Source organism: Lissotriton vulgaris, chromosome 3_1 (assembly GCF_964263255.1).
Source record: "Lissotriton vulgaris chromosome 3_1, aLisVul1.2, whole genome shotgun sequence".
In the NCBI taxonomy this organism is placed as follows: Eukaryota; Metazoa; Chordata; class Amphibia; order Caudata; family Salamandridae; genus Lissotriton; species Lissotriton vulgaris.
The window spans coordinates 882,121,077-882,148,624 of NC_141689.1; the positions used below are offsets into that span (position 1 = coordinate 882,121,077).

Genomic DNA, 27,548 nt, shown 5'->3' on the forward strand with positions numbered 1-27,548 from the left:
GGTTCAACAAGGTATCCACTGCATGTGGAACCATAACAACGAACGTATTATCCATAACCAAACCAGCAGACTGTCGAATTGAAACAGCCGCTGCCGCCGTAGCTCTCAAGCAACTCGGCAACGCTCTAGCTACCGGATCTAAAGTCGACGAAAAGTACGCACATGGACGTTGCTTATCGCCAAACTGTTGAGTCAAGACTGACAATGCACATCCCTCTCTTTCGTGAACATACAATGTGAAAGGCTTACTGTAGTCAGGAGTACCCAACACAGGAGCCGAACACAACGCATTACGTAATTCAGAAAAACTCGTTTGACATTCGTCAGTCCAAGGAATAGGATTTGGAGTATCCTTAACAGTAAGAGCTACCAAAGGCTTCGCTAACAAAGAAAAATTAGGAATCCACTGTCTACAGTACGACGTACTTCTCTCTGTGTCGTAGGCACACTCATTTTCGCAATAGCTTGAATTCTTTCTGGGGTCAGTTTCCTTCCCTCCTTCGATAAGAGGTGACCTAAGTAGGTTACTTCTTGTCGACAAAATTACGACTTCGAGAGAGAAACTTTGTGATGGCAATCAGACAAATGATGTAGTAATGACAAAGTGGCTTCCCTGCAAATCTCCTCAGTGTCAGCAGCGACTAGTAAATCATCTACGTATTGAATAAGGGCTGCACCATTAGGTAAAGTCAACAGATCAAGTTGTGTCTTCAAAGCTTGACTATAGATCGATGGACTCTCGCAATAGCCTTGAGGAGTGCGTTTAAAGCGAAAACTGTGACCTCCTAAAGAGAATCCAAAAATGTCCCTACTCTCCATGGCAATCGGGATGCTGAAGAAAGCATTCTTCAAGTCAATCACCGAAAACCATGTGGCAGTAGCTGGAATCAGAGTCAACAAGGCTGTAATGTCAGGCACAACTGGAAATTGTGGAACAACAATCTTGTTTACTTCACGAAGATCGATGACAAACCTATATACAGGAGGCTGTGAAGGATCAGTTCTCTTCAGAACAGGCAAAACAGGACTATTGCACACATTACCTCTCATTTCCTCAATGACACCCTTTTCGATCAGATCATAAATAATCGCTAAAAGTGCACGCTCACCATCACTCGAGATGCGTTATTGTGGAATGCGCAGTAACTTAGCATTCGCCTTCAGTGTCACGACATATGGAGGAATGTCCAATAGACCCACATCATTCGGACCAGTAGCCCACAATGAATCTGGTAGGAGAGACAATTCAGATGGAAGACAATCTTTCGACACGTACATCGGAGAGATCACTCTCTTACCTAAAGTAAGATGTACTCCTGATGGAAAACAATACAATGTCGCATAAAATCTCTTCAACAAATCCAATCCCAACAAATTCTCATTACAACCTGTAGTCAAAAGAAGGGGTGCTTCGATCTTACAAGGACCAACAGAAAGAGACAATGGAGCAGAAATCGGATTCGTAACAGTGGTGCCAGAAAAACCTACAGAAACATTATCAAAGCCAGACAAAGGAGCGCCAGGGAGTTTAGAATGCATAATAAAACTCTTTGTAGCACCAGTATCGAACAGAAAAGGTTCTGACACACCTGATGTAATCACTTCAACATAAGGTCCACTCTGATCTACTGGAACTGAAACAACTCCCTCTCTTTGTCCATGGCTGTCCTAACAACCATTACCATTTGCTCCATCACCTTCAACATAGTAATCATCCACATAAAACTGTGCTGTCCTACCAGACGAACTCTGCTGTTGATCAAAACTATTCATCGAGTTCTGCGGAGGCAAAGGACGTACATTCTGTCCGCGACCTCTACCTCTAGGCACTTGTTGAGCACCTCTACCTCTCACACCAGAAACACCATTCGTGCGTTGTAACAGAACCGGACAACTATTCTTGTAATGGCCCTCTTCTTTACAATATGCACACTGATTAGGCCCATACGGAAAACGCTGTTGAGACAACTCGTTTCTTTGCGAGTTTCTCGAATACTGCTGAGGCTGCTGATAATCGCGCTGACTAGTAATACGGGGTGGATAAGCTTGCTGTAGAAGAACTTTAGTCTTCAATTCCTTAGTCTTCCTATCCACTTTCTCTAACTCATCTTTGCGCCTATTTTCATAGTACTGGGCAGTAGCCAAAATTTGGGCTGACGTGGAAACAGCCCAAGCACTTTCAGAATCCTTCAACTTATTGCATATTTTAGGAAGCAAATTATGTACAAACTTGTCAACAAACAATCTCTGACCACCCTCGGTAGCCATATCCTGACCACTATGATCTACGAAGGTCTCTTCGAACCTCGTGAAAAAGTCGGACACCGTTTCGTCTTTCTTCTGCTTACATGCAGACAATTTGTCCCAATTGACACGCAATTCGGGCATTAAAGTCTTCATATACGTAATCATTTTCTCAGGAAGTTCAGTAATCAAATCCTCAGGCTTAGCACCGCCTACTTGTCTATTGTCGGCGTCTCTAAGATTAACCCATGTATCACCTAATTCAACCGCATGATCCGTATGACGAATCTTACTCCAAATAGGTTGCGGAACGACATTGCCAAATAACATGTCGATGTCCGCCAAATTCATAATATACAAACTCACAGTTTGAGTCAACTCTTTATAGTACCCTGCTGGATTTTTGGGTGGATCGGGCAAAGACTGCTTAATAGCTAAAACTTCAGCACGTTTCCACGGAACATGTACCCAAACACGCTGAAAATGAGCCGGTACAGCTGGCGGATTATTACCTGGACCAGCAACCACTTCTTCCTTCCACACCGGAGGAACTTCTCTCATCGGATATTGTCGTGCCTTTCTCCCAACTGAAGAATCAGACTCAAACAATTGTCGAGAAGGAGACTCACTCCTAAATGACAACAACGTCGCAACCGCTTTCTCAACATCAGATGGACTCACAATCGTTCCTTTCGCAAATTCGGAACGTATGCTATACAACTTGTCAGTAGCTTGCCCTACTTCCTCATCCCATTTCTCAACGAGAAAAGCACACATCGTATCGAAAACGTACCGTTGCTTCGGTGCTTCCCATTGAAGGAAAACATGCATAACACCCTCAAGATCATATCGCGTATCGTACATAATCCATTAACTCGCCATATGGTCCAAAATCGTACACTCATCCATATTCGGCAACTGACTACGTGACTGTCTACGCTCCATAACGGGGGACATACCCAACTGTCCCAACAAAGGAGAAAAGAAACCCGTAACTGTAGTTGTCATTCGTTGTCTAGCAGAAGGAGAAGGTGAAAGAATAAGAGAAGACAGAACAGTAGCAGAAGAATTTAAATGGAATGGAGGAAACATTAAGAACAGGCGTAGAAGTAGCAGACAAAAAAGGAGACAAAGGTGGTGGCCCCTGAGGAGGCTTCGCCAAAGGAGGAGTAGCCAACGGAAAAGCAGCTGGCTGTGGTGGAATCACATGTGGCACAACAACTGGGGGTGTGCAATCACAGCTGGTGGCGGTGGTGCCGTAGCACTCTGTGCATAAGGGGGTGGTGAACTCAAGAGATGTGACATTAAAGGATCTTTCTCAAGATCTTCCCTTCCTTCCTGCTCTTTACGCGGCAAAACTGGGTAGCATCTGTCTACCGCTAACTTCTTCATCCTAAGCATTTGTTCGCTTTCTTGCTCTTCCTCATTATCCCTAAACGCAACCGCTGCTTGTACCATAGACATACCTCGTTCTTGTTTATTTTTCTTCGCTAACTTCATTTTTCTCTGTTTGGCTTCTTTGCGCCACATGCGAAAAGAGTCAAACATTGCCGGCCGGGCTTTCTTCTTAAAAAGATTAACCTCTAAATTATCCAAAATCTCCGTGTCAAAACTACCATATTGAGGCCATTTTAGAAAACCATCTTTCCTGGTGTATCGGATCCATACTTCATTATATGCGATACGGCCTACCCCATGTTTCACATAGAGTTCATAGGTTGGAGTTCCAATCGGAGGAACCGGACATGAGTCCTCCAATCGGGAATCCTTATTACAGCCAAAACAAAACATATTTCGAAGTCTGCTAAGACCAGGTATCTACGCTCTCTAGTCTAGCTTCAAACTTCAAAGGATTATCGAATACGATAGTCTTGCGAATACACGAGTCCTTCGGCTTTGGGATTTGCAAATTCCAAATCAAAGCGATCCTGGAAGGATACCAAAACTAAGAACCAAACTAAGGACTGGGAGACGCTCCACTCATACTTAACTGAAAGTATCGATGACGTCACCAGAAGACTCGTCTACCATTTCGCTCTACCAATCATCAAGGGTCCAAAACAGGGCGATAGTCAGGGCAGCAGTCCTTCGTAGCCGTCGGGAAGCGGGGAACTTCGCAGCAAAGACTTTCGGACCACGTCGACATACAGGGGTCGATGAAGTGGCTGGCCTTCCTCCAGAATTTTCACACAAAGCTCCTCACGAACCTCTGGCTTGGACCGGTACCGCTGAAATTGCCCCACGATGGGCGCCAAACTGAAGTACCGGGTTTTAAGAACCCAGCGGTGCCAGGGTACACACCCGAAGACTTTGAGTCCTTCCTGTTTCAGACTACAGAAACACAGAGTCTTCTAGGTGAAGTCAAAGATCGTATTTATTGGCTGCAGCCAGTAACAGGTATCCTAGAAGTACAACACGGTGTATGTTCTCAGGAGACTGCTCAATCTTACAAAGCCAGCCTTCTCTTTTATACAAAATATTATGCTTTAGGCAAACATTCCTTATTTTACAGTTGACCATTCACATATTTCTACTACAAAGAAAAAGCAGAGTCATTATGACAAGCCCATATTTCAGTTTGTCCAACCCACAATCAACTATCCGGCAAGGCCCAGTATTTCCATCAGATATCGACGTACCCTTAATAAAAACGGGCACCTCCTCATCGTAAAGCAAGTCATAAAGAAAGAAACGGAGACAGGTGTGTGTGAGATTAGACCTAGTTTGTGTGCGATGAAAGGTTTATGACATGTTGTGCTTCAATGCTAATCTCATTCGCCCACTGGGAAAGGAACTGGCCGAACAGGTTTGGCTTCAGGCAGTGGACTCAGCTCGCCCAGGTCACAGAGGAGTCAGCGAAGGTATACGTGTCCTTCTGACTCGATCTCGGCTTCAGTCATTTAGCCTAGGTGAGGGCAATCACAAAATGGCTGCCGTTCACAAAATGGAACCCGAGGGTTCAAGACGGAAACTCCGATTTCGAGGTGATTTCGTCACTGGAATATGACGGAAATGCTTGTGCATAGTATCTCAATCATTACCGGTCTGCCGATACCAAAATCGTCATGATACGACTATGTTTATAACACGGGTCCAGAATCTTCAGTACTACACAGTGTTGAAGTCGAAATAATGACTCCCAGGGTCAAAAACTATCTGCATGAGAAATTGTGAGATCTTTCTTGAAAACGAGTAGGAACAGTTCTGATAGGAAGAGGTAAGATATTCTGCAAAGCTGCGAATAAATAAGGAAAGTCTCATCTACCTTTCTGTTCCCCCTCTGGGATTGGTAGGGGCTGTGCTGATCAAAGGGACGAGCAGGCACACAGGGGGTCAGCTACCCCTTTAAATGCTTGACATACTTTTTACAATCAAAAAAAGGGGGAGATGGAGGTACTGGTTAGGTTCACCCTCCAATGTACATGTAGTTCACAAAAAATCTGTAAATGTCAGATTCAAAACACCTAACCAAGGGAATGGGGATTCCGCTGAATGCGCGAAAAAACAAGACCCCTGTCCAAAGAAAAGAAAATTCTTTTCTTGAGTCCCCTCACTCACCCAGGGTTGCCTCTAGGTGACATGCTTCATCATTGGGGCCATCCCAAACAGCTGCTGCTTGGGGCGTGCTGCGACTTGCGGAACTACGTAAGAGCACTTTTTTGTGAAGAAATGTGTAGTGCAGTGTACCTGGAGTGGTGAAAGTGATGTTAAAAGTACCTAGCTAGTGAGCTAATATTTTATTCTCGCCCCTAGTTAGTAAGGATATAAATGGGTTAAATAGTAGGGAAAAGATATAACTGTTATGTGTATACAGTCCCTAATATTCAGTCGACATGTTTCAAGGTATTCCCTAAACCTCTTCTTCAGGACCACACGGGGACCAGCACCACGCGTGCCACTCCTTGTGAAAACCTATAATAAAGTGAGGATGCACACCTAATGTGTGAGAACCCGATTAAACATACATACGGTTTAGTCTTTCACTCGTAGTATCTGTTATAACCCACCTATGTTCTATATAAAATTCAAAGTGGGTTCAAGGCAGATATATTTTCTGTGCATTGGGGGTGGGTGGGTGATCAGCTTACCTATACATAGAAGCCATCCTGGTAACCTATTGCCTGATGAGAATTTTATGAAATGTTACTGATGGAAAAGGCGTGTATTACTTTGCATTGTAAAAACAAAACCTCAATTATGCATTCAGTCATCTAGACGTAGAAACACAACTTAACAGATCCTGGAATGCTGACTGCTTGCTTAACGACGACTTTGGCAGCTATTATTTATTTATTTTATTTATTTATATCATTTGTAGAGCGCTTGAATCACCTCGGTTGGGGTATCTCCACACGCTATTTTGAGAAAAATATCAAAAGTACCATAAATCTGTTTCACTTTGGTAATATGCCCCTTAAATTCAAATGAACTGTAATAAAAAAATAAGATTGACAGGATACGGAGGGCATTGGGGAGAGCATGCAGCTGCCACGTGGACCACTTTGTGCTAACCTCAATCCCAACTGTTACATTGTGGGACCTTCCACTGGACAGCATCCACTTTGTCAATGGATAGCACATAGTTTTGTGGTTGGTATCCAAGTCTTCGTTGTTAACTATAGTTAAGATGAAAAACCTTTGATACATCACATTGCGAATCGCTGGGAAGGAAGATGTCCATTTCACCCCCCCCCCTTTTTATGATTCATTATGAGACGTTAAGTGTATACTACGAGACACAACTTTTATTTTTAGTTACAAAGCCTGTAATTTAGAAAATCCCAGCCTTTGTGACCACAAAACTCCTTCATGAACAGTCTTATGTGGTTAAATGTAAAACCTGGAGTGCTAATAACAACCAATGCTGACGTTGTAACACCTGATGTAATGCCAGGTAACATTTCCAGTCCTTGATTCAAATATTCAGTTGATTCAAATACTGTGTGTTGAAGTTAAATTGCATAATATATTTTATGGCAACTGAACTTCGATACCGAGTAATCGACGCATGGCGTGTGTTGGGTTGCAAATAATGGCCATGGAGGAAGTCAGTAAGTGCATATGTTGTTACGTTTGTCATCATTTTGTCACCATTGACCTCAATCCACCAAGCTCCTTAATAATGCCTTTGAAAATCATAAATGTCACACACACAGCGATTAGCATTCAGCACATCTTAAGTTGGCTACCTTTTTAGGTTTGGCTTGATGCCCCTTGCACCATTCATGCCAGATTATTCCATTTGATGTACATGAATGGACTAGGAGACAGGTTAGAATTGATTTGTGTTTGGTTGAAAGAAAGCAATATTCAACAATGCCATCCAGGTGTTACAGATATGTCAGCACAGAACAGCTGGTGGTAACATAGAATGCTGGTACAACTAACTTTCTCAACTCGGATGACCCTGAAGCCTTACTGGACAATCTAAACCACAATACGTCCACCACTCTCTGCAAGGTGGCCCCAGCCAAAAGAAGAAACACAACATTTTGCATTAAATCCACTAAAAATCGTTCTGTGAGGTGCCAGTGGAGCTGAAACAAACCAGTCTCAATCTATAATGCAAGTTGCAAAATTCCATTATAATTTAAGATAGCCTGTCTCTAAGAGATACCAGTAATGCCTCTATAGTGCCATAAAGAGAGAGCCAACATGTCTTAATTTACAAAATTCATCTACAAGGTCTGACCGATTAAAAGAAATCCTCAGCATCGTTCAAGAACTGTCTAACCCAGATGCCCAGAAGAACAACCTCTGCGCATTACAACAATATTGTGACAAATTCCTTAACTTTTTTGGGTCAAAATTATCATTATCCGTGACTCCAACTTCACATACCTTTACCATCTAACTGTTATTCCCCACACTTCCTCTATGCCTCAATCCATTTTCATGAGCCCCAGACTGTTGGAGGCTGATGAGGTGCTGAAACTGGCCTCTGAGGCAAACAGATTTACCTTAGCTATGTAACCAAGCCCAGCCCTCATATATTTGAACTAATTCTCTCTTTGCTCATTAGTGGTATCATAAATGTGATGACACATCCCTGTCCCATGAAGTCAATATTAGCCTTGTAAAATATGCCACAATTACTCAGATTCTATAACAAACATTCAGCACACCTATCATTGGCACCAATGCCATCCTAAAATTATGTGCTTAAATGCATTCCACTGGATTCTCATGAGTCATCGAGGCATGGATATGCCATTCGATGGATCTGAGCTATTTAGTGAGAAGGCTGACAGGCCTTGGAGATATTTATAGATACCAGAGCTACAGTCCATTGTGGGTATTTTCCCTTATTTGCCAGCTCTATCTACTATACAGTAAATACAGTGGGAACTCAAGGGGTCTTACACATTGCCACTGACAATCCTCTCAGCCTATTCAGCTTCAAAAAGAGACTTTTCATGGTGGTGAGTAAGGTTCCAAAGGATGAAGCCAAGAATACCAGCAACGCTACTCATCCTTCTATTTATCCAGGCACTGTTGTGAACCTCTTTAGTTCACCCTCCAGTCTAAGGTTGTTTACCGGTGGGTGATCAATATAGTACAAGAAACAATGAGATGACTTCCCGCCACCTGAGAAAGACCGGGTCTAAGATGAATTTTAAACCTATGACTCTTGATCTTCTTCAAGAAAGAGAAGGTGAAAATGATGATGCTTGCTCAGGTTCTTCAGGCCTTGGATCTCAAAGAGAGGATGGTGTCCCTGGACCAGCAGGTCATGTATTTTCATGTCTAGATCTATTGTCCCACAGGAATTATCTCCACTTTGTGGTGGGATCATACAGCTTCCAATTCACCATCCTGCTCTTTGTTCTTACATCAGCCCCTGCAGATCTGTACGAAGGTTATGTCAGTGTTTGTGACACATCTTCTCAATTCAGGGATACACATATTTCCCTAACTTTATGACTGGCTGCTGAAGACAGACTCACCACAGCTGGATTCAGACCAAACCAGACAGGTTCTGTCTTCTCTGGGATTCTCCTCCAACAATCCTAAATCTCATCATCAGCCATGATTTGCTTTTTAGTAGCCATTTTTAATAGTTTCCCAGAAGGCTTCCTGCCCCGTGATGAATCTGTGATATTTATGCTTGAATCCTAATGTTTTGGGTGAGAGCTTCTATTCTCACTTTGATGGCTCTGAAGCTGCTTGGACTCTTGTTATCCTGCATCCTGCTGGCGAATCACTTTTGTTGGCATATGCGGGCCATTCAATAGAATCTGAGGCTGGTTTGGTTCTAGAACTGGAGATGCCTTTCAGACAGAATCTGTATCTCCAGCAAGACAGCTCACAAACCTCAGTGGTGGATGATAGGCATTAATCTGATATGTGGCAAGTCATCTTTCTTGCCCCTTCCACAGCTCTCAATAGTGACGTATGCATTATCTCTGGGCTCTGTTGGTCACCTGGACGAGGTGGAGATAGGGTCTCAGGTTGAGCAGCACCATCATAGAAACCTTCCTCAGCTGGGTGCTATCGATCTGGCACTACCGGCCTTTCTACTGTCCATCGAGGAAAGATTGATTCAAGTGCTGATGGACAACATGACTGTCATGTAGTATTGGGAAAAGCAGGATGGAGTGGGGTACTATGTTCTCTGTCCAGAGGTTTTGATGATTGTTGACTCTTCACAGGATTTACCTGGCAGGCGATCACCTAGCGAATTACTCAACATCAGGGCTGATGAGTACAGTAGATGTAATCTTGCTGATCATGATTGTTATGTGTATCCTTAGGTGGCATTAAGTATCTTCTCCCAGTGGGAAATTACTCTGTAGACCAATTCACTACCTCTGAAAATAATAATTTCCCAGAATTGGCATTCTGGAGTTTAGTCTTCAAGGAGCTGTAGGAGACATGTCTCGCTCTCAGTGAAACTCAATTTCCGCATGTGCCACAGATCACGTGGATCCTAAAGAAAATCATACGGGACTAAGCAAAGCTAATTCTGGTGGCCCTAGATTGAGCCACGAGGGTTGGGACTTCAGGCTACTGACCCTGAGCATCTGCCCTTCGCCTTGGTTTCTTCTTTCAGAAGTCCTGTTCTCCACGCAAGCATGCAGGGTTCTGCATCTGAGCTTCCACAATCTGCACCTTCCTGCTTGGTGATTAATCTAAACCAACTGAGGGGTTTTGATCTGTCACACATTACTGTTAACTAGAGGACTCCTTTAGGATAGACCACCCTGCATGCCCTGAACAGTCCCAAACGTCTAAAATGGCAGAGGGATGATTATAAATCAGTTTTCCATGGCAAATCCGATTTTTGAAGTCTCATAATAGCAGTCATTTAAAGAAGGGCTGTAACGCAGCCTTAGTAGATCTGTGCTTCCTCTCTCTCCTTCTCAGCACCTGTTACCTCCAACATCTATTACCTCCAATGGGTCTGTAAGATTGCAGAGTGGATAGCCTCCTTTGGCAGCCAGCAATTAGATTCCACGATAACTGCATCTCAGTGGTCATTACGCATGGCCGGTAAATTCTTCCCTCATAGGCTCAAATTAAAGACAACACACTTCTAACTACACTCCCATACGGTTTTGCATGATATCTGTGTGGGTAAAATGCTTCAGCCCCCCTCTCTATGGGGTACGTTATACAAATGCTATAATACAATAAAATACAGTACAAGGCTGAGTTGGGGTGGTATATGTCTAGCGTTGTCGCATAGGAAGATTTCTGTTTTATCGTGGTTGAGTGTGAGGTAGATGCATCTATTTCTCAGTTTGCAGTGGCCATCTACTGTGGATGCATTTTTCTAGACTTTGAGAATGATTTGGTTATCACGAATATAGTTACAATGGATGAGTCCAAGGGATCAGTTGAGCAATGCAGGTGTGACTGTCAAACTACTGAGTAAAATGGTATTTGAATTTATAATGGGATCAATGGGACTACTAGTATCTGATTTAAAAGAAGACCCTGGATTGGATGAGCTGCTTGAGCATGGAGCTGGAAAAGCCTGTCCTTGTCCCAAGATTGTCAGACATCCGTTCCGACACAAAAGACCTGACCGGGGGCAGCATTCATAGTATACCGAGAGGGAAAGGTGAAGAGGAAAATCTGGGGTCCCAGCAAGAGTGTCTGGTTGGCAGAGTGAAGAGTGTGGATGCACGTGTGGGGGTCGATTTGTTGTGTTATGGAAGCAATGGCTGCGAATTGTAACACGGGTACACACACACACACAACAAACATTATAATTTCAAACTCAGGAGAATCATCATGCTTTCATGAACAATCAAGGATGGAAATTAATCAATTTTGCTTTCTTTAGGGAGCCTCAAGTTCTGAAGTTGATGATGTGCTCAAGAGGAGGTCCATTGAGTTAAGAAAATCCATCATCCCCAACATAGACTAATTCCAGTCTGCCTTGCTGCGGTGAGTGACATTCAAATGAAGACATTTGCCAGCACTGAGTACTACTGTCTGTTATGTGTATGTTTATGTTCGAGGCATATGAGCTGCAGATTGCACACTGTGCATAGATCGCCACCTAGTGTTGGTCCCGGATGTTTGCAGTTTGTTGTTGTCCTGAAAAGTTCTATGGAAGACTCCTCCTTTGGAACACATTGTGCATGGGCATCGGCTCCATCCTCAGATTGTTTTTTACCGCCATCGGGCTCGGATGTTTTTCCTGCGCTCCGGTTTGGAACTGAATTGCCTTCGGCGAGCAATCCTCACCACTTCGACGGTATTGTTTCGATCGCGCTCCACATCGACGCGATTCTTCACTACTTTGAAGTCTTCGATTCCGGTCGTAGGCCTTCGGGCCTACCTAGGCCTTACTTTCTAGCTCATGGAAAGGACGCCATTCAACAAATGTCCTCGATGTGGGTCGAAGTTTCCCCACACCGACCTACATGAGGTGTGCAACCTTTGCCTCTCACCGGAGCACGAGGCCAAAGACTGTTCCGCTTGTGCCTCATTCCGCTCCAAGAAAACGATTCGGGACCGACGAGCTCGAAGAACTGTGGCTTGCTTGTCAGCTTTGATCCCCGACAACATCTTCGAAGAGGACATCGAGGACATCACTCTAGCTCAACGGGTCGTATGTAAGACCGTCGACCCCAACCCTTCCTCGACACCCTCAAAAAAGGCTTCGGTCACACCCTCACCTTCGGGCCCGGGTGCACACCGAGAGACTGCTTCCCACGCCCGGCCTTCAGGCCCAGCAAAGAAGCCTATTAAGCCTTCAGGCGACTCGGGCTCGAGCTAGCCTATTCCTGGTGCTGATCTTATACCAACACCAAAGAAGAAGCCATCTTCCTCAACCCCGCCAACAGTTGCTCCGACACCTAAGCACGCTGCGCCGAAGACTGGCAGCGGCTCATCGATGCCGAAACCGCACTCGGAGCAGAGTAAAAACCCACCTAAAGCTCCAGATTCACACGCTTCGGAGCCGAAAAAACACCCGGAACCGAAAAAACAGATTCCGGTAAAAGACATTTCAAAAGAGCACACTTCTAAACCAAACGACCCAAGCCCAACTGCCGACTCGGTGCCGAAAAAACCTGCGGAGACGAAAACTTTGACGCCGAAGGATCTGCCCTACTCTGAAGAACTTTTCACACCAGATCCTAATCAGAAACTCTTGTAAAGTATCCTAAGACTGGTCAATTGACTCTTAGCTCCAAGAAGAGACCACTTGAGGCGCCAGCACCACCTCCTCCTCCAAAGAAGAGAGACATTGTAACCTCTCCATTAAGGGTCCCTTCTCCACCACCTCCCCATACTATTCCCCCTCCTACACCTCCTCCACCACATCATTCACTTACACCATCCACTAATCCAGAGGATGATGTAGACACAGACTCTGATGACATAGGTGGGGGTGCACATGACCCAGTAGGGACCAATAGTCCCCCTCAGTCACCTAATCCATAGGATGATTACAACACCCCTGATGTGCCTTACGTCCCACAAGATGACGTATACCCTTCCAGACCATCCCCACCAGAGGACACTATAGGGTTTAACCTACTAGTCCAAAGAGGTGCCCACTATCACAGGGTGGACTTACACGCTGATGAGGTGGAAGAAGATTTCCTATTAGACACTTTTGATAACACACAAAGGTCTACTGCCGTTTTTCCAATGCTTTAAGGTGTCATCAAGCATGCAACAGAGGCTTTTAAGGATCCTGTCAGGGCTAGGGTCCTCATTCCTTGCATTAAGAAAAAATATAAAGCTGCCCCTACAGATCCAGTTTACATTAAAGGTCCAGCACCAGTAGATTCTTTAGTAGTGTCTAATGCACGTAAACGTGCTAATTCTCAGACATCAGGTCTCCCCACCAGAAAAAGAATCTTAGCTTCTAGACGCCTCCGGCAAACGAACAGCGCCACAAGCAGCTAACATCTGGTGCATTGCCAACACCCAAGCGTTGCTGGCAAGATATGACAGGGCACATTATGATGAACTAGAGTCCATAATGCAGTATCTACCAGACAAATACAAGAATAGGGCCAATGAACCTGTACAGGAAGGTAAAAATATTACTAATACTTCCATTCGTTGTGCCCTAGATGCTGCAGACACCGCCTCAAGGACAATCAATACCAGCACCCTTCTACGTAGACATGCCTGGCTACGTATTTTAGGTTTTAAACCTGAGGTACAAAACTCCATCCTTAAACAGCCATTTGATGATACACATTTATTTGTCCCAAATGTTGACGTGTCTTTAGAAAAAATGAAAAAAGACACGGATACAGCAAAATCGATGGGAGCCTTGCAGCAGCAAGCTCCCAGACGTTCTTTTTGTCGCTCATCATACAGAGGCAACACAAGAGGCTACTCCTCGGAAAGTCCTTCCACTTCTTACAAAACCCCTAGCCAATCCACATTCACTAAGGGCTATCAGAGCGGGGGTTACAGGGGTAACAAGAAGAAAGGCAGAGGCAAGACTGACAACTCCCGCTCTGCCTCCACCCCTACCCAATGACTTTCCTCCCCTTCCCCCTCAACATTCCACTTCTGCCTGGACCTACATCACATCAGACAGGTGTGTGCGACAAATTATTCAGTCTGGTTACTGTCTAGAACTAACATCTACCCCCCCCAAACATACCACCCAAACAGCATCCAATGTGAAAAGAACATCTATTACTGTTAAAACAAGAAGTAATATCTCTGCTAGAAAAAAAGTGCAATAGAACCAGTGCCTCTGCACCAACAAAACAAGGGGGTTTACTCTCTATATTTTCCAATTCCAAAGAAGGGCGGCTCTCTTAGGCCTATTCTGGACCTCAGACCGCTAAACATATACATACAGTCAGACCATTTTCACATGGTCACACTCCAAAAAGTCCTTCCGCTCCTGTTACAAAACGACTTCCTTCTACTCTAGATCTCAAGGACACATACTTCCACATTCCCATTCACCAGGCTCACAGGAAGTATCTCAAATTTATAATAGACGGGCAGCACTATCAAGTCAAAGTACTCCCATTCGGAGTCACAACAGCACCAAGAATATGCACCAGGTGCTCCAGTAGTGGCAGCGCATTTACGAAGACAGCACATCCATGTCTTCCTGTACCTCGACGACTGGCTCATAAAAGCCAGCTCATACAACCAATGCGTGGAACACACTCATGCCACAATCCAACTGCTCCACAACTTGAGGTTCACAATAAACCACACCAAGTCTTGTCTACAACCATCCAAAGTACAACAGTACCTTGGTGCCACAATAAACACTCAACAGCGCTAGCTTATCCCACTCCAGCAAGGATAGCCAGCATACAAACTCTTCTGACAAAGTTTCAGCAACAACACTCCCTTCCAGCACGAGTGTTCATGCAACTCATAAGGATGATGGCCTCTTGCATTTTCATAGTGCCCTATGCAAGACTTCAAATGCATCCTCTACAAGAGTCTTTATCACGTCAATGGAACCAGGCTCAAGGTCAATTAACAGACCTAGTGTTGGTAGACGGTCGGCCTCATCGCTCTCTGCAGTGGTGGAAAACCAAAAACCTTTCCAAGGAACGACCGTTCCTAGAGCCAGTTCCTCAGATAATCTTGACTGCGGATGCATCGCTCTCCGGCTGGGGGGCCCACCTACTGCAACACACCATGCAAGGCAGGTGGACACTGCAACAGAAGTTACTCCCCATCAATCATCTGGAGTTACTAGCAATATTTCTAGCACTAAAAACTTTCCAAAAGCAAGTATCAAACAAAGCTGTGTTAGTCCGCATGGACAACATGACAGCCATGTATTACATAGAGAAGCAGGGAGGCACACACTCCCTGCAACTCTCTCAACTAGCACAGGACATATGGCGGTGGGCTATACCTCAAAACATATCCCTTCTAGCCCAGCATGTTCCGGGAGTACAAAATACCATAGCGGACCTGTTAAGTCGTCAAACACAACAGACCCACGGGTGGGAACTTCATATGCAAGTTCTTCAACCATTCTTTCAGATTTGGGGACAACCTCAGATAGACCTCGTTTCCACCCACGAAAACGGCAAATACCCAAGCTTCGCCGCCAGATATCCACACCCACTGTCCGAAGGCAATGCGATATGGATGAACTGGTCAAACAGATTTGCGTACACTTTTCCACCTCTACCACTCATGGCACTAGTAGTATGCAAACTACAGCAGTATTCTCTGACCCTCATCCTAGTTGCACCAACGTGGGCCAGACAGCCATGGTACACCACACTGCTACAACTGCCTGTAGTACCGCACCAGAAATTGTACCTGTCTCCACACCTCTTAACACAGAACCATGGAGAAATCAGACACCTAGACCCAGCTCAGCTCAACCTTGCGATCTGGCTCCTGAAATCCTAGAATCTGGATATCTGAGCCTTCCTCCAGACTGAATGAATGTCATAAAAGAAGCTAGACGTCCAACCACTAGGGCATGTTATGCTGTCAAGTGGAAATGCTTTGTAATATATTGTCATAACAACAATACTAATTCTCTAGACGTGTCTATTCAACACATCATAAGATACTTATTTCACCTCCAAAGATGTAACTTAGCCTACACGTCTATTAGGTTACATCTTGCCGCAATAGCAGCATATCTGCAAAACAGACAACATCTATCTCTGTTCAGAGTGCCTGCCATTAAAGCCTTTATGGAAGGCCTTAAAAGAATAATTCCTCCCAGAGTACACCTTCACCTGTGTGGAATTTAAACGTTGTTCTCACACGGTTAATGGGACCTCCCTTCGAACCCTTACACAAATGTGAACTACAATTTTTAACGTTGAAAGTTGCATTCCTAGTAGCTTTTACTTCTCTGCGGAGAGTTAGTGAACTACAAGCACTAACCAGTCAAGAACCCTTCTTGCAAATGCATAATAAGAAAGTAGTTCTACGTACTAATCCAAAATTCCTGCCCAAAGTCTTTTCTCCCTTCCATCTCAATCGATTTGTGGAACTGCCTGTTTTCTTCTCGCAACCACAGGCAGTAGCAGAAAGAGCTCTTCACACTTTAGATGTCAAAAGAGCATTGCTATACTACATTGAGAGCACACAACCCTTTCGTAAAACAAAACAACTTTTTGTGTCTTTCTCACCACCACACAAGGGTAATCCCATTTCAAAATCTGGGATAGCTAGATGGATTGTCAAATGCATACAGATGTGCTACCACAAAGCTAAACGTACGTTATCTGTTCCTCCTAAAGCCCACTCTACAAGAAAGATAGGTGCTTCAATGGCAGTTTTAGGGAGCATTCCCCTAGATGACATCTGCAGAGCAGCTACATGGTCTACACCGCACACATTCACAAAACACTAATGTGTAGATGTGCAAAATAAACAACAAGTTAATGTGGGCCAGGCTGTTCTCAAAACATTATTCTAAACTACTGCAACAGATAGGAGTGGGTACTGCTATACAATCTATGCACAGTGTGCTATCTGCAGCGCATATGCCTCGAACAGAGAATGCTACTTACCAGTATGCATCTGTTCTTGGCATGTAGAGCTGCAGAGTTGCACACGCCCACCCGCCACTCTGGCTACCCTCATCTGTTCCAGTATTATCTTAATTAGATACAAATTACATGGGCATCCTTCCTTTTTCTTGCAAAGCTCCATCATTTCCCTAATGGCGAAAAACAATCTGAGGATGGAGCCGATGCATATGCGCAATTTGGTCCAAAGAAGGAGTCACCTATCTCGTGACTTCCAAAGAACTTTTCAGAACAACAAACTGCAAACATCCGGGCCCAACACTAGGTGGCGATCTATGCACAGTGTGCAACTCTGCAGCTCTACATGCCAAGAGCAGATGCATACTGGTAAGTAGCATTTTCCTTTGGTGAGGCAATTATTCGATTTTCAAAGCTTTTACTGTAAAAAGAAAAGACAAAAATTTGTTGTTTTATAAATGAAAGCAATGCGGCATGAGTTCTACATAAGAGATATACGTGGGCGAGTTTGTAAAGTCAAGGGATCGATGCATTATTTGTGTAGACTACAAGTCCACTTACACTCACTTGGTCTCAAGTGCACACTGGTATTTCAGTAAGAATCACATACAAAAGCAGATAATATTTGACCATATGAATTAAAATCTCCATTAGTCTTTATTTTCTTTTCAACAAGGAGCCTCGGCCCAGTGAAGTATTTCTAATCGCTATAAGTTGTCAATTGCTAACAGCTTTGAACGGTATCAGTACCCACAGGTGCTGCGAGTATCGGTGCTGCGAGTATCAGTGCTGCGAGAAACCAGTGCTGGAACAAACCGGGCACTCACGCTGAGAGACTTGCCATGTCTGAGTGAAGCCCCATTGATATTAACTTTCATTGACACAACGTGCGGTTTTTGCTGCTTTTAGACCTAACTCCGAAGCCTACCGGTGTTATGAAGAAGAGAGGTGGTGGCATATTTTTCAAAGGCTTTGCGCCTCCCTTTACACCAAGCAAAGGGACGCAGGGCAGCGCAAAACCTAGAATAAGATTTACCAAAGGCCCTCTTGGGTGCACCTGCGTAGCTTGGTAAATCTGGAGTAACACAAGGCAGCGCAAGTCGCTGCTTGGTATTACTCTACCCCTGGAAGGCGTTCTATGGGTAGAGCTTGAGTGTTCCCACGCATACACCTATGGATTTTGGCACGTTCCCAGATTTACATTGAGTGGTAGACCTGTGAATGCATCAAAATGCTACGCCTTTCCAAGGGAGGCCAAACAAGGAGAAATGTCTTTATGACTCCTCATTTTTAGGCCGAGCATAAACAGTGCTTGCGCTGTCAGGCGATCTGTTGTAGATACTTTGTGGGGGCCTGACTCCTCCCTGGCTTCGGATTGGCTTTTGTCTGTGTCCCTTAAAAAGTTGTAGCCAGCAAATGGCTAATGGTGGGTGCAAGGTCCCTCCCATGGAGTATTGCCGTGGGATCGAACAGCAGCACGCACAGTTGTGGCTGCTGTGGCAGGACGCACGCATGTGCTTCAACAACTTGAGTGCCACAACTTCTGGTGCAGCTGCTTTGCTTTCTGCCTGTCCATATGTCCTTCATTAAAATGCTTTGTTTTCTTAATACTAGTTCTGGATATGCACATCCAGCAAGCATCCTTACTATTGATAAGAGAGCTTAGTTGGTTCATGCACTTACTGTAATTAGAAACTGTAGGTAATCTGCTGGTGCAGTTTCTTTGAATGTTCATGAATTAACTTCATCACAGTAGTGCACAAAGTTACGGCAATTGATTGAAACGTGGTCATCCCTGTATCCACCAATCCATACCCTTCAGGTTTTTGCTCGCCGCAGTTTTGTTAACCATGGACGCATGCACGAGGAAGTTCCTGTGCATTGTTTTACTGACATACTTGACTTTTATGTTTGCCAATAGCAGGGATTCTACGTCACTGACAGTGGGCACCTGGAGCAAAACTGTCCGGTTGTTTAATGTTTCAGTTTTCCGCTGGCGCAGGGTGGTTCTTCTGCCTGGCCACCGTTATTCACTGGATTTGTGCCAATGTCAGCTAAACGAGGGAACCCTGAGGAGGAGTCTGGAGGACACCAGGTACGACTTCTGCACAGCACCTTTTCATAACCATTTGTTTGCTGTGTCATTCGCAAACAGGTCATTTTTGTGTTAGTCAGTTCATTCAGTCATTTCTTCTTTGCACTTTGTGTGCCAAGAACAATGCCAGTGGCTATTGGCATTTTTTTTCTTTTTCTCCTACAAATTTATAGACCGAGCCCCTTGGGAGTGCTGCAGACCTATGTTAAAAAGCAACAATGCCTTGCCGCTATTTCCAGATTTTTGTTGGTCTTTTTTTAGGTCTTGCCTACGCAGCATGCATGCGCTGCATAAAAAGAGACCTTTTGAGATTGCTTTAGCTTTCCAGGCAAAAACGTGCACGCGTTGCATTGCTTTCAATGCAACGCATGCACGTTTTGGCGATTTCCTTGCGGGAGAGTACGGCGCCATAATGTTGCGCGCTCCCGCAAGGGAATCACGCAGGCCCCCCTCCCCTGCTGCCGCGCAAGTTGCGCGTTTGTTTACACTGCCTGAGACCGCTGTTTCCATGACCCTGATGAATGTTTGTGTGTTGCGCGTGCGAGTCTTTCTTCCCCTGCCCTCGCGCCGTTGTTTTGTTTAGGTGTACTCGGCATATGTGTTTTAAGATTGTATCTTTCGCAATTGTGGCCTCATAGTGAGCCCTACCCCAACCCATTGCGTGGAAGTGAAAACACTTCAAAAGCAAACATTAGAAGACCCTGAATGCCCTTCTTCTAAGTGCCAATCCTTTGCATCTGAATACTTCCCCCTTCACACCAGGCGGCACCCGTTCCCTTTTCGTAGCTCGACGAGGTGTTTTAAGATCGCATTTCCCGGAGCACCCCCTGACTCGGCTCTCTAGATCCTTCCATTCTGGGGGCAGGAAATGGGTCGACAGCGGGTCGGAGCCGGTGCTAGACAGAAGGCGAGGCTTTCTTGTGATAGTAGTTATGGTGGTCCTGCTTGATTGTAATTGTCATTTGTCTATAGCTTCCAGGCTTTCAGACTACTTATGCGTGACATTTCCAAGGCTTCAGTGTGCGCATGAGTGACATTCGATTGACAAATGTGTGACGATTCGAGTGACACGTTAGCACGAGTAAACCGAGCTATAAAATGTATGTAAACAGACAAATATAATAATGAATTGCCACCATTTTCGCAATGTGGAGCTCACGTAAATCCCTTGAAAATGTTGCAGGCTCCTGAAATTGGATGTCACTAACCACAATTACCCTTTCTAATGTGATTGCGTACTGTAAACAATGATGATATTTACCAATAAACAAGTGTATCACTGACTGAGGATCGTGACTCACCTTGAGCTCTTTCTTGAGTGGGTAGTGAATTTGGCACCCAGAGCCTCTCGCAATAAGGACTTTCAGAGCACCCATAGGCCTTTGCAGTGGGGGCAGCTGCAGAAAGTGAGGCACAGGGGCCAACCTCTGATGCTATCTTCGCAAAGCACCATGAGGCCTTCATTGAGAGGACAGAGAGTAAACACAGCCAACTGCCTCTCGCACTGAGGATGGTCTCCGTATCCCGTAGATCGAAATAACTCCACTGGTTTCTACTTACCTCGCTCAGCAGCGTCCCCTGAAAGTTCCCATCCTGGATCCCACCTCGCTCCAGAAGCCTCTTCTCAAAGAGGGGCACTGAGTGCCACTCGTGCTCTCAGTTCATTGAAATCCTTCTGCCCTCACTCCGCGCTGTTACTTCCTCACCCAAATCTTCTGTCTAGTTCTGTTAGAGCCCCTTCTCCCCCTTCCCTCCTCGATGCACGGAATCAGACGGACTTGCATGTGTTTTTAGAAGCCACTATTCTCTCTTGGAATGCATTAGGTCCTATTGAAGCTTGGACATTTGTGTCAACTGACACACATTTACTTGTTTTTATGATGGAAACACAGAGCCACGCTCAGTAAGCGGGCGTTCCCGCCAGCAAATGTACACTTTTTTGGGAGAGACAAGAAATCGAATGGCCTGCACAACCCTATTTTGGTAAATGCTTTTGTCGGAAATCAGAGTTCAAAGGTGTTTCTTTTCAGTTTCCCTTTGCCTCGCATCTCATGCAAGCGGTACAGGAAAAGATGGACGAGAAAAAAAGTTTAACGGAAAAGTACTTTTCGCTTGTGAAAGACCAAACTGAAAATAATGTCTCGCGCCATCTGCATAAATGTGAATCCTGACGATTACTGAGTTCTGTGGAGTTGGTGGAAGAGAAGGTAGGAAAGATCTGACAAGCGCAATACCTCATGGTTTAGTCAGTGGGATGCTGACCTTGCTGTCCTTTCATTAGTGGTGTCTGGAATCCTCTCTGCTGTTCATGTGAATGTATAATATGTTTACATTGAGTCCACTTGATATAAACCCCAGGTATATCTATATTTTTGACAGCTGAGGGGAAACTTCCTCTATTTAAAGACAAGGCGAAAGCAACATACAGAAGAAATAGGGCACCTTTAGGAAGACAATCTTCCTCTTGAACAGATGGCATTTCACAGCTCCAAATAAAACTCTTGCGTCATTCCTTAATTGCAGCTGTGCCCAGGACACGCAGTCGCTCGTGAGTACAGCTGGTGGATTTGGACATTTTGTGACCTCCCACTTCAGGCTGTCAAAGGTCCACTAGTGATGACCAGACGCGATCTTTTGATCTCCACCCCTTAAGGAAGACTGGCCCCAAGGCACCACAGGTTCAACATTACACAAAGAAACTGAGCCACAGGGAGATTAATTACTTTCTCAGGATCACACACTTTTGGCTAGGTGGGACCCCTCTCACAACAGTGCATGACCGCACCCTGTGCAATCCCGCCCGTCGCATAAGTAAAAAACATTTCCATTACAATACCAACAGCTTTAATTCTAAAAACATGCTAGACTTATTGCATTGCAAGTACTTGTTTAGATAGTATTAATCTGGATAATAATCAATCTAACCACTGAACTTGGACCGAAGAAATTAAATTCTTGCGTCTTCAATTGATTTATAGTTACCCCAATTTTAATAAACATAGAAGCTGCCTGCTAAAAAGGAGGAATTCATGGTTTACAACTGTCGTACACATAGAGAAAAGAAAACTCAAGAATCCAACAAGATTAGTTTTAAATTGCAATATGAGGCAGATCTATGGAGAACTGATTTGGTCAAACAGCGTAAGCATTATAAGAAGCTAATATGAGAGCCCAAAAGAACCGCAAATGAGTAGATGTGGTTTCTTCTACATTATGGATGCTCTTCATCGAATTCTAATGCTTTTGGGAACTGGGTTAAAAAAATTCCAGAGCCAACCGAGATGCGCAGACAAACCATCTAAGCAGTGCAGTGTGGGAAGAGTATGTAGTTCTCCTGTATAGGACAAGTGACACATCATGGGGACCTCTGCCAAATTCAATCAACAATTCCATTGGTGGAGGTAATTTACCAGAAACAATTTGTGGTAAGATAAAGGAGTAATGGTCACAGAATGGGTCCAATCGCACACTCTTGTGAACGTTATCTCAAGGAGCAGAAATTATGATGGCCCAGCACCAAACAGGATTCCAACGACTATCTTTAAAATCAACCCCATTCTGGATAAATGTAGTAGGTAATTTTTTTGAAAAATCCGATTTGACCAACTCAATAACTTCATCCTGGCAAGGCCCCTACATTCATCCAATCCATAAGAAATTAAAAAAAAGCATTGGCATAGCCAACAGGTCTCACCTTTCGGACCTTATAAATATTTAATTATGCAGCACAATATCCTTGGTGCTACATCAACTGTTGCATAGCTAAACAGTTATAAGGTCCCAAAGGTGGGATCTATTGGCTATGCCAATGCTTGTTTTACTCTTTCAATAGTGTTCTTTAGAGGTGCCGACTACTTCCAGCGCTCACTGGGACCATCAGGCAAATTAAAGTCCTACACACAAGCGTTTGCTTTGCCCACTACGAGGATCCGCCCCTTCCCTTTGATATGTAAACAAAGGTCTGCTTGCACAATCACGGTTAGCATTGAACATTGGAGACCAGTGAACTACTCTTATGTGCCAACCATGTTTCTACATTGCCAACCAGCTGAAGCGTTTCTGGTTGTAATGCCACAGTTTGCTGCTGATGGTGTGGGCGGACTTACATTACTGCCTCTCCTGAAAACTTCTGTGGCATCTCTGGTTGATCTCTGGGTCGACAGCTAAGCCCAATATTGCAAAATCAGCTGCGGCACGTTGGGGTGTCTGGTAGCCGGAACCCTGGTGAGAGACCCAGGAAAGCAGGACTGTTGGGCGGGGTTTGTATATCCAACAGTGACAAGTGACCAACAGTGACAGCGCTGAGTGCACAACCAACTCAGACACCTAGATACTGCCTGGGCAGCAGCAGAGCCACGATAAGAAACACTAACTTGCCCAACATCACACTATTGTTATCTGGGTGACTTTTTAATAGTAGTTGGTTCACAAACAGCTGTGGGCTTAGTGGGAGCTATAGTAAACATGTTAGCGTGCAAGTCGCAGAATGCTTAATCCAGTGAGCAGAACACTAGGACTAGGTAGCTAATCGGCACCAATGACATAAACCCTGTGGGCTTTTATCAAAGCTAAGCAGCCATTGACTGACTCAATACAAGCACTAAAGAGACCAAAAACTGAATGGCTAAATATTAGCTTCACTCACAAGGGAGAACAGACCAAGCGTGGACTTTACTGGCACAAAACACCTAAGCAAACGCTGATAACCACTTATTGCATGATAATACAAAGACAACAACTCACAGAGTGCATCGGGTTGTTAAATGTAAGCCCAGCACTGAATGCATGGTGCTGTGTCAACATGGGCCGATTTGGCAACCCCACCCAGTGGCAGAAGCCAGCATTTTCATCACTTCTCTGCATGCCTTTCATGGGGCTGAAGCTACGTAGGCCCGTGAGCACTCTCAGGGAATGACACTGACCTTGTGGATGATTTCCAAGAAGTGAGTTGGAATGCTGTACAGAGGTGCAAAGTTCACCTGTGCTAATGCAGTTTCACTGCTGCTGAGGAGAGAAGGAAAGGAACAGAGCCAGACTGAGAGAAACTACTGTGTACGAGGTGAGGCGTGGGTTGCGGGTGAAACCCCAGTGTCATCACATTATAACAACTTTAGCCCCTTTTACAAATAACATTATGTATGTGGCACTGAGAGTGCCTCTACATACTGATGGGAAAATCAATATTACTGTTGGCAATGTTGGTGTACCTTGCCCCCGCTTGCTCCCCACGCGCAACCCTGTTATTGGCACTCTGCTGCTCACTGTTAAAATAACCTCATTTTTTAAACTGAACTACCAAATTTTCCACAAACACACTGTAAAATTATGATCTATTTCTAGATTTTCTCATGGAAAAACGTTACATTTTCGCATATTATGCTTCTACTGCATATGAATTCCCGTAACTCAAATAATTTCTCTATTGCACAGCAGCATCGCATTCCAAAAGTCTATTTTTTTTTTTTTGGTCTGGTTTCATGACTACAGGCTATAAGGCCAACCGTTCATCTCAGACTGATTTAAACATTCCAGTTTCTACTCCTTTTCACTAATCGCCCAGTTTTGATAGCTGCAAAAGAGACCATAAATATTTCACTCCCATGAGTGATATCGCAGGTCTCTTACTCTTTATGTTAGACATTACTATTTTTGTATTTTTCAAAGAAGAAAAGCTTATTGCAATCTTAGGAGGAGAGCTACTATGTCTATCAACTTGACCTGAAGGTATCAAAGCGCTTTACATGAGCACCAGTTGTGTAACACAAGGATACATTAAATTTGTGTTTTGTTACGCACAGGGAAATTAAGTGATTTTTTCCCAGAATCACAGGATATTGAGCGTCAGTGCCGAGACTTGAACCCGGTTCCCCAGATTTGAAGTCGACCGCCCTAGCTGTTAGGCCACATCCTCGCCCCAACGTTTACTATAAGCAATCTCTGTAGTATACTTGTCCTATGTTCACAAAGATGCTATGTCATATTTGACTCCTATGTTCTTTTTAGGGTCATTGTGACTTAGAGTGATGCCTTCCTGCACCCATCTGGGTGTCTGTGTCCAGTTGACTCTTTTATTTGAAATGCAATAGTACCTCTTGGTTTCCTCCAGGACTCTTCTGTCAGTTCTCCTAGTTGTTTGAGTTTGTGCGGCAGAAGTTATATAGCTGCATGTCGTCTGATGGCTGTTTACAGGCTTGTACTTAACGTTGCTCAAATGTTTCAGCAGTATGTGAGTGCTGAAGCTGTGTCTCTGTTCCCAGTGGTAATTCTCATCCTTAGTCCTTTAGGCAGTGCTGAACCTTCGTCTCTGTTTCCAGTGAAAATTCCCCATTCTTAGTCCTCTAGACCGTGCTGCTAACTGCTTCTGTAGTTACAGTGGTAATTCCACATTCTTAATCCTCGAGCCAGTGCTACTAGCTGCTTCTCTGGTCCCAGTGGTAATTCCTCATTCTAAGACCTCTAGGCAGTGCTGCAGCTGAGTCTCTGTTCATACATCCACCACACTCCAAACCAAAACACATAGGTAAACAACATTATCATTTACAACGGCAATAGCTCTAACTCTAAAAAATGCAAGACCTATTGCATTGCAAATGCTTGTTTCCTCTTTCTGCCTATGTTTGCTGTATTCTGCAGCACACGTAGAAAAAGGAAAAAGCCTCAAAGGATTGTTTGTGTGCAGGAAAGTGTCCCTTCCTGCACAAACCAATCATGCCTGCAGCGCAGGCTCACTTGAACCATAGTGCACAGAGCCTGCGTTGGTGCTAAGCAGCACATAGTGTGCCAGCGCAATCAGGGGACAGGAATGCCCCATATAATGTTAAATAGGGAGCATTCCTGCCCTCTCCCGGTCATGCAACACAATGCAGCAAGGTATCTTGCTGCACTGTGTGGCATTTTGATAAATCTGCCTCTGGATTTCTGCAGCTGAGAGATGAGGGACAAGTTCTTTTGTCACAGCCATATCTCCAGTCATGTTAAAGACTTTGGTCCTCATGAAGAGTGGCTGCTTTATTTCCAAGAGCTCAGAACAGCAGTTACCATACACATTGGAATTATGATATCAATCGCTTTACTTTCACAGTTTGGTTTTGGTTGCCACATGAAAGTCTGGGAAAATGACCATTTACAAGAGGAATTGACCCAGAATTACAGATTGCTCTGGTAATTTCTCATTTGAAAGTGAACTCTCAGGATTCAACTGGTTATAGGCCTGATTTTCGCTACCGAAGAAGTTACCGGTAGCCCCAGGATGATTGACTAAGAGGTTGGGGAAATACTGGCCCATTTTGCAGGTCACTCATAATGAGGGCCTACCGTGAGGAGCATAGATGGTATGCAGTTAAACATTGAACATTTAACTAAAAGTGTGCTCTTCATGGGTAAATATTGCAGGTAAAGATCAATCAGATGGATGTTAACTTTACATCATTTTGCGGAACATTTTAGAGTGTACCTTGTCAGTGAACTGCTTCCCTTCCCGCACAGCTCTGCCTGGTACCTGCTGCCCCTTGCTGGTCGGTGTTTGAGACCCTCCTCCACCGCAAGCACCCACCTGCACCTCATCTCTGGTGGTCCAGTGGGGAGCTTCTCTGCTGCTGTTTTGCCGTCTGTCTCTCTGCCTTCTGCTTTCTCTTTCCCTTGTTTCATTATGCTTTGCTTTTTATTTGCCTCCTTTTATTTGCTTTGCTTTTATTTTGCTTTGCTTTTTATTTGCCTCTTTTCACTCTTTCCCCTCTCTTGCCTCTTTTTGTGTGTTTTCCATCTGAGTACCTGCTCGTCCCCGCGGCCCTGTCCCCCCTACAGTGCCAATTTCCACTTTCCCGCCTGCCAGGTGTCCAGCCCTCCTTACACTACTTTTGGCGGCCACTGCCCGGCCACACATGGTGGACTCGCCACTAGCACAACAAAGGCAAGCCCATCTGCGCCCATCTGCGTCTGGACCGCATCCAGCGCCACAAACCCTGGTTCTTGGGCCATCCACTGCTATGATGCCAACACTCTCCATGCTTTGAACACCGAAATCCTGCCGAAACTGCAGCTGCACAGTTGCCTACCACCGCACACCAGCCCCACCCACAGCACAACCGACAAACACCAGACCTAGCTGCCTCAACTGCATCATGCTCAACACATGTTCACTCCACAAACACGCTGTGGAGATCTCGGACCTGCTGGACTCCGTCGACCCCAACATCTCCTGCCTCAAGGAAACATGGATGAACTCCACCTCTGCCCCGAAAATTGCCACCGCCATCCAGGACGGCTCCAAAATCAGCCACAAG

General features: G+C 44.7%; 1 protein-coding gene across 2 annotated transcripts in view; it reads left to right on the forward strand.

Moving 5' to 3' along the window:
• The window catches only part of SPATA6L (spermatogenesis associated 6 like), a 529,514-nt gene that overhangs the window by 487,271 nt on the left and 14,695 nt on the right, over positions 1-27,548 (forward strand). For both annotated transcript variants that reach the window (XM_086961205.1, XM_086961204.1), the window contains one exon: positions 11,537-11,640. In XM_086961205.1, coding sequence (XP_086817331.1) covers positions 11,537-11,620 — 84 coding nt within the window. In that variant the 3' untranslated portion in view covers positions 11,621-11,640. The remainder of the gene's footprint in view (positions 1-11,536; positions 11,641-27,548) is intronic.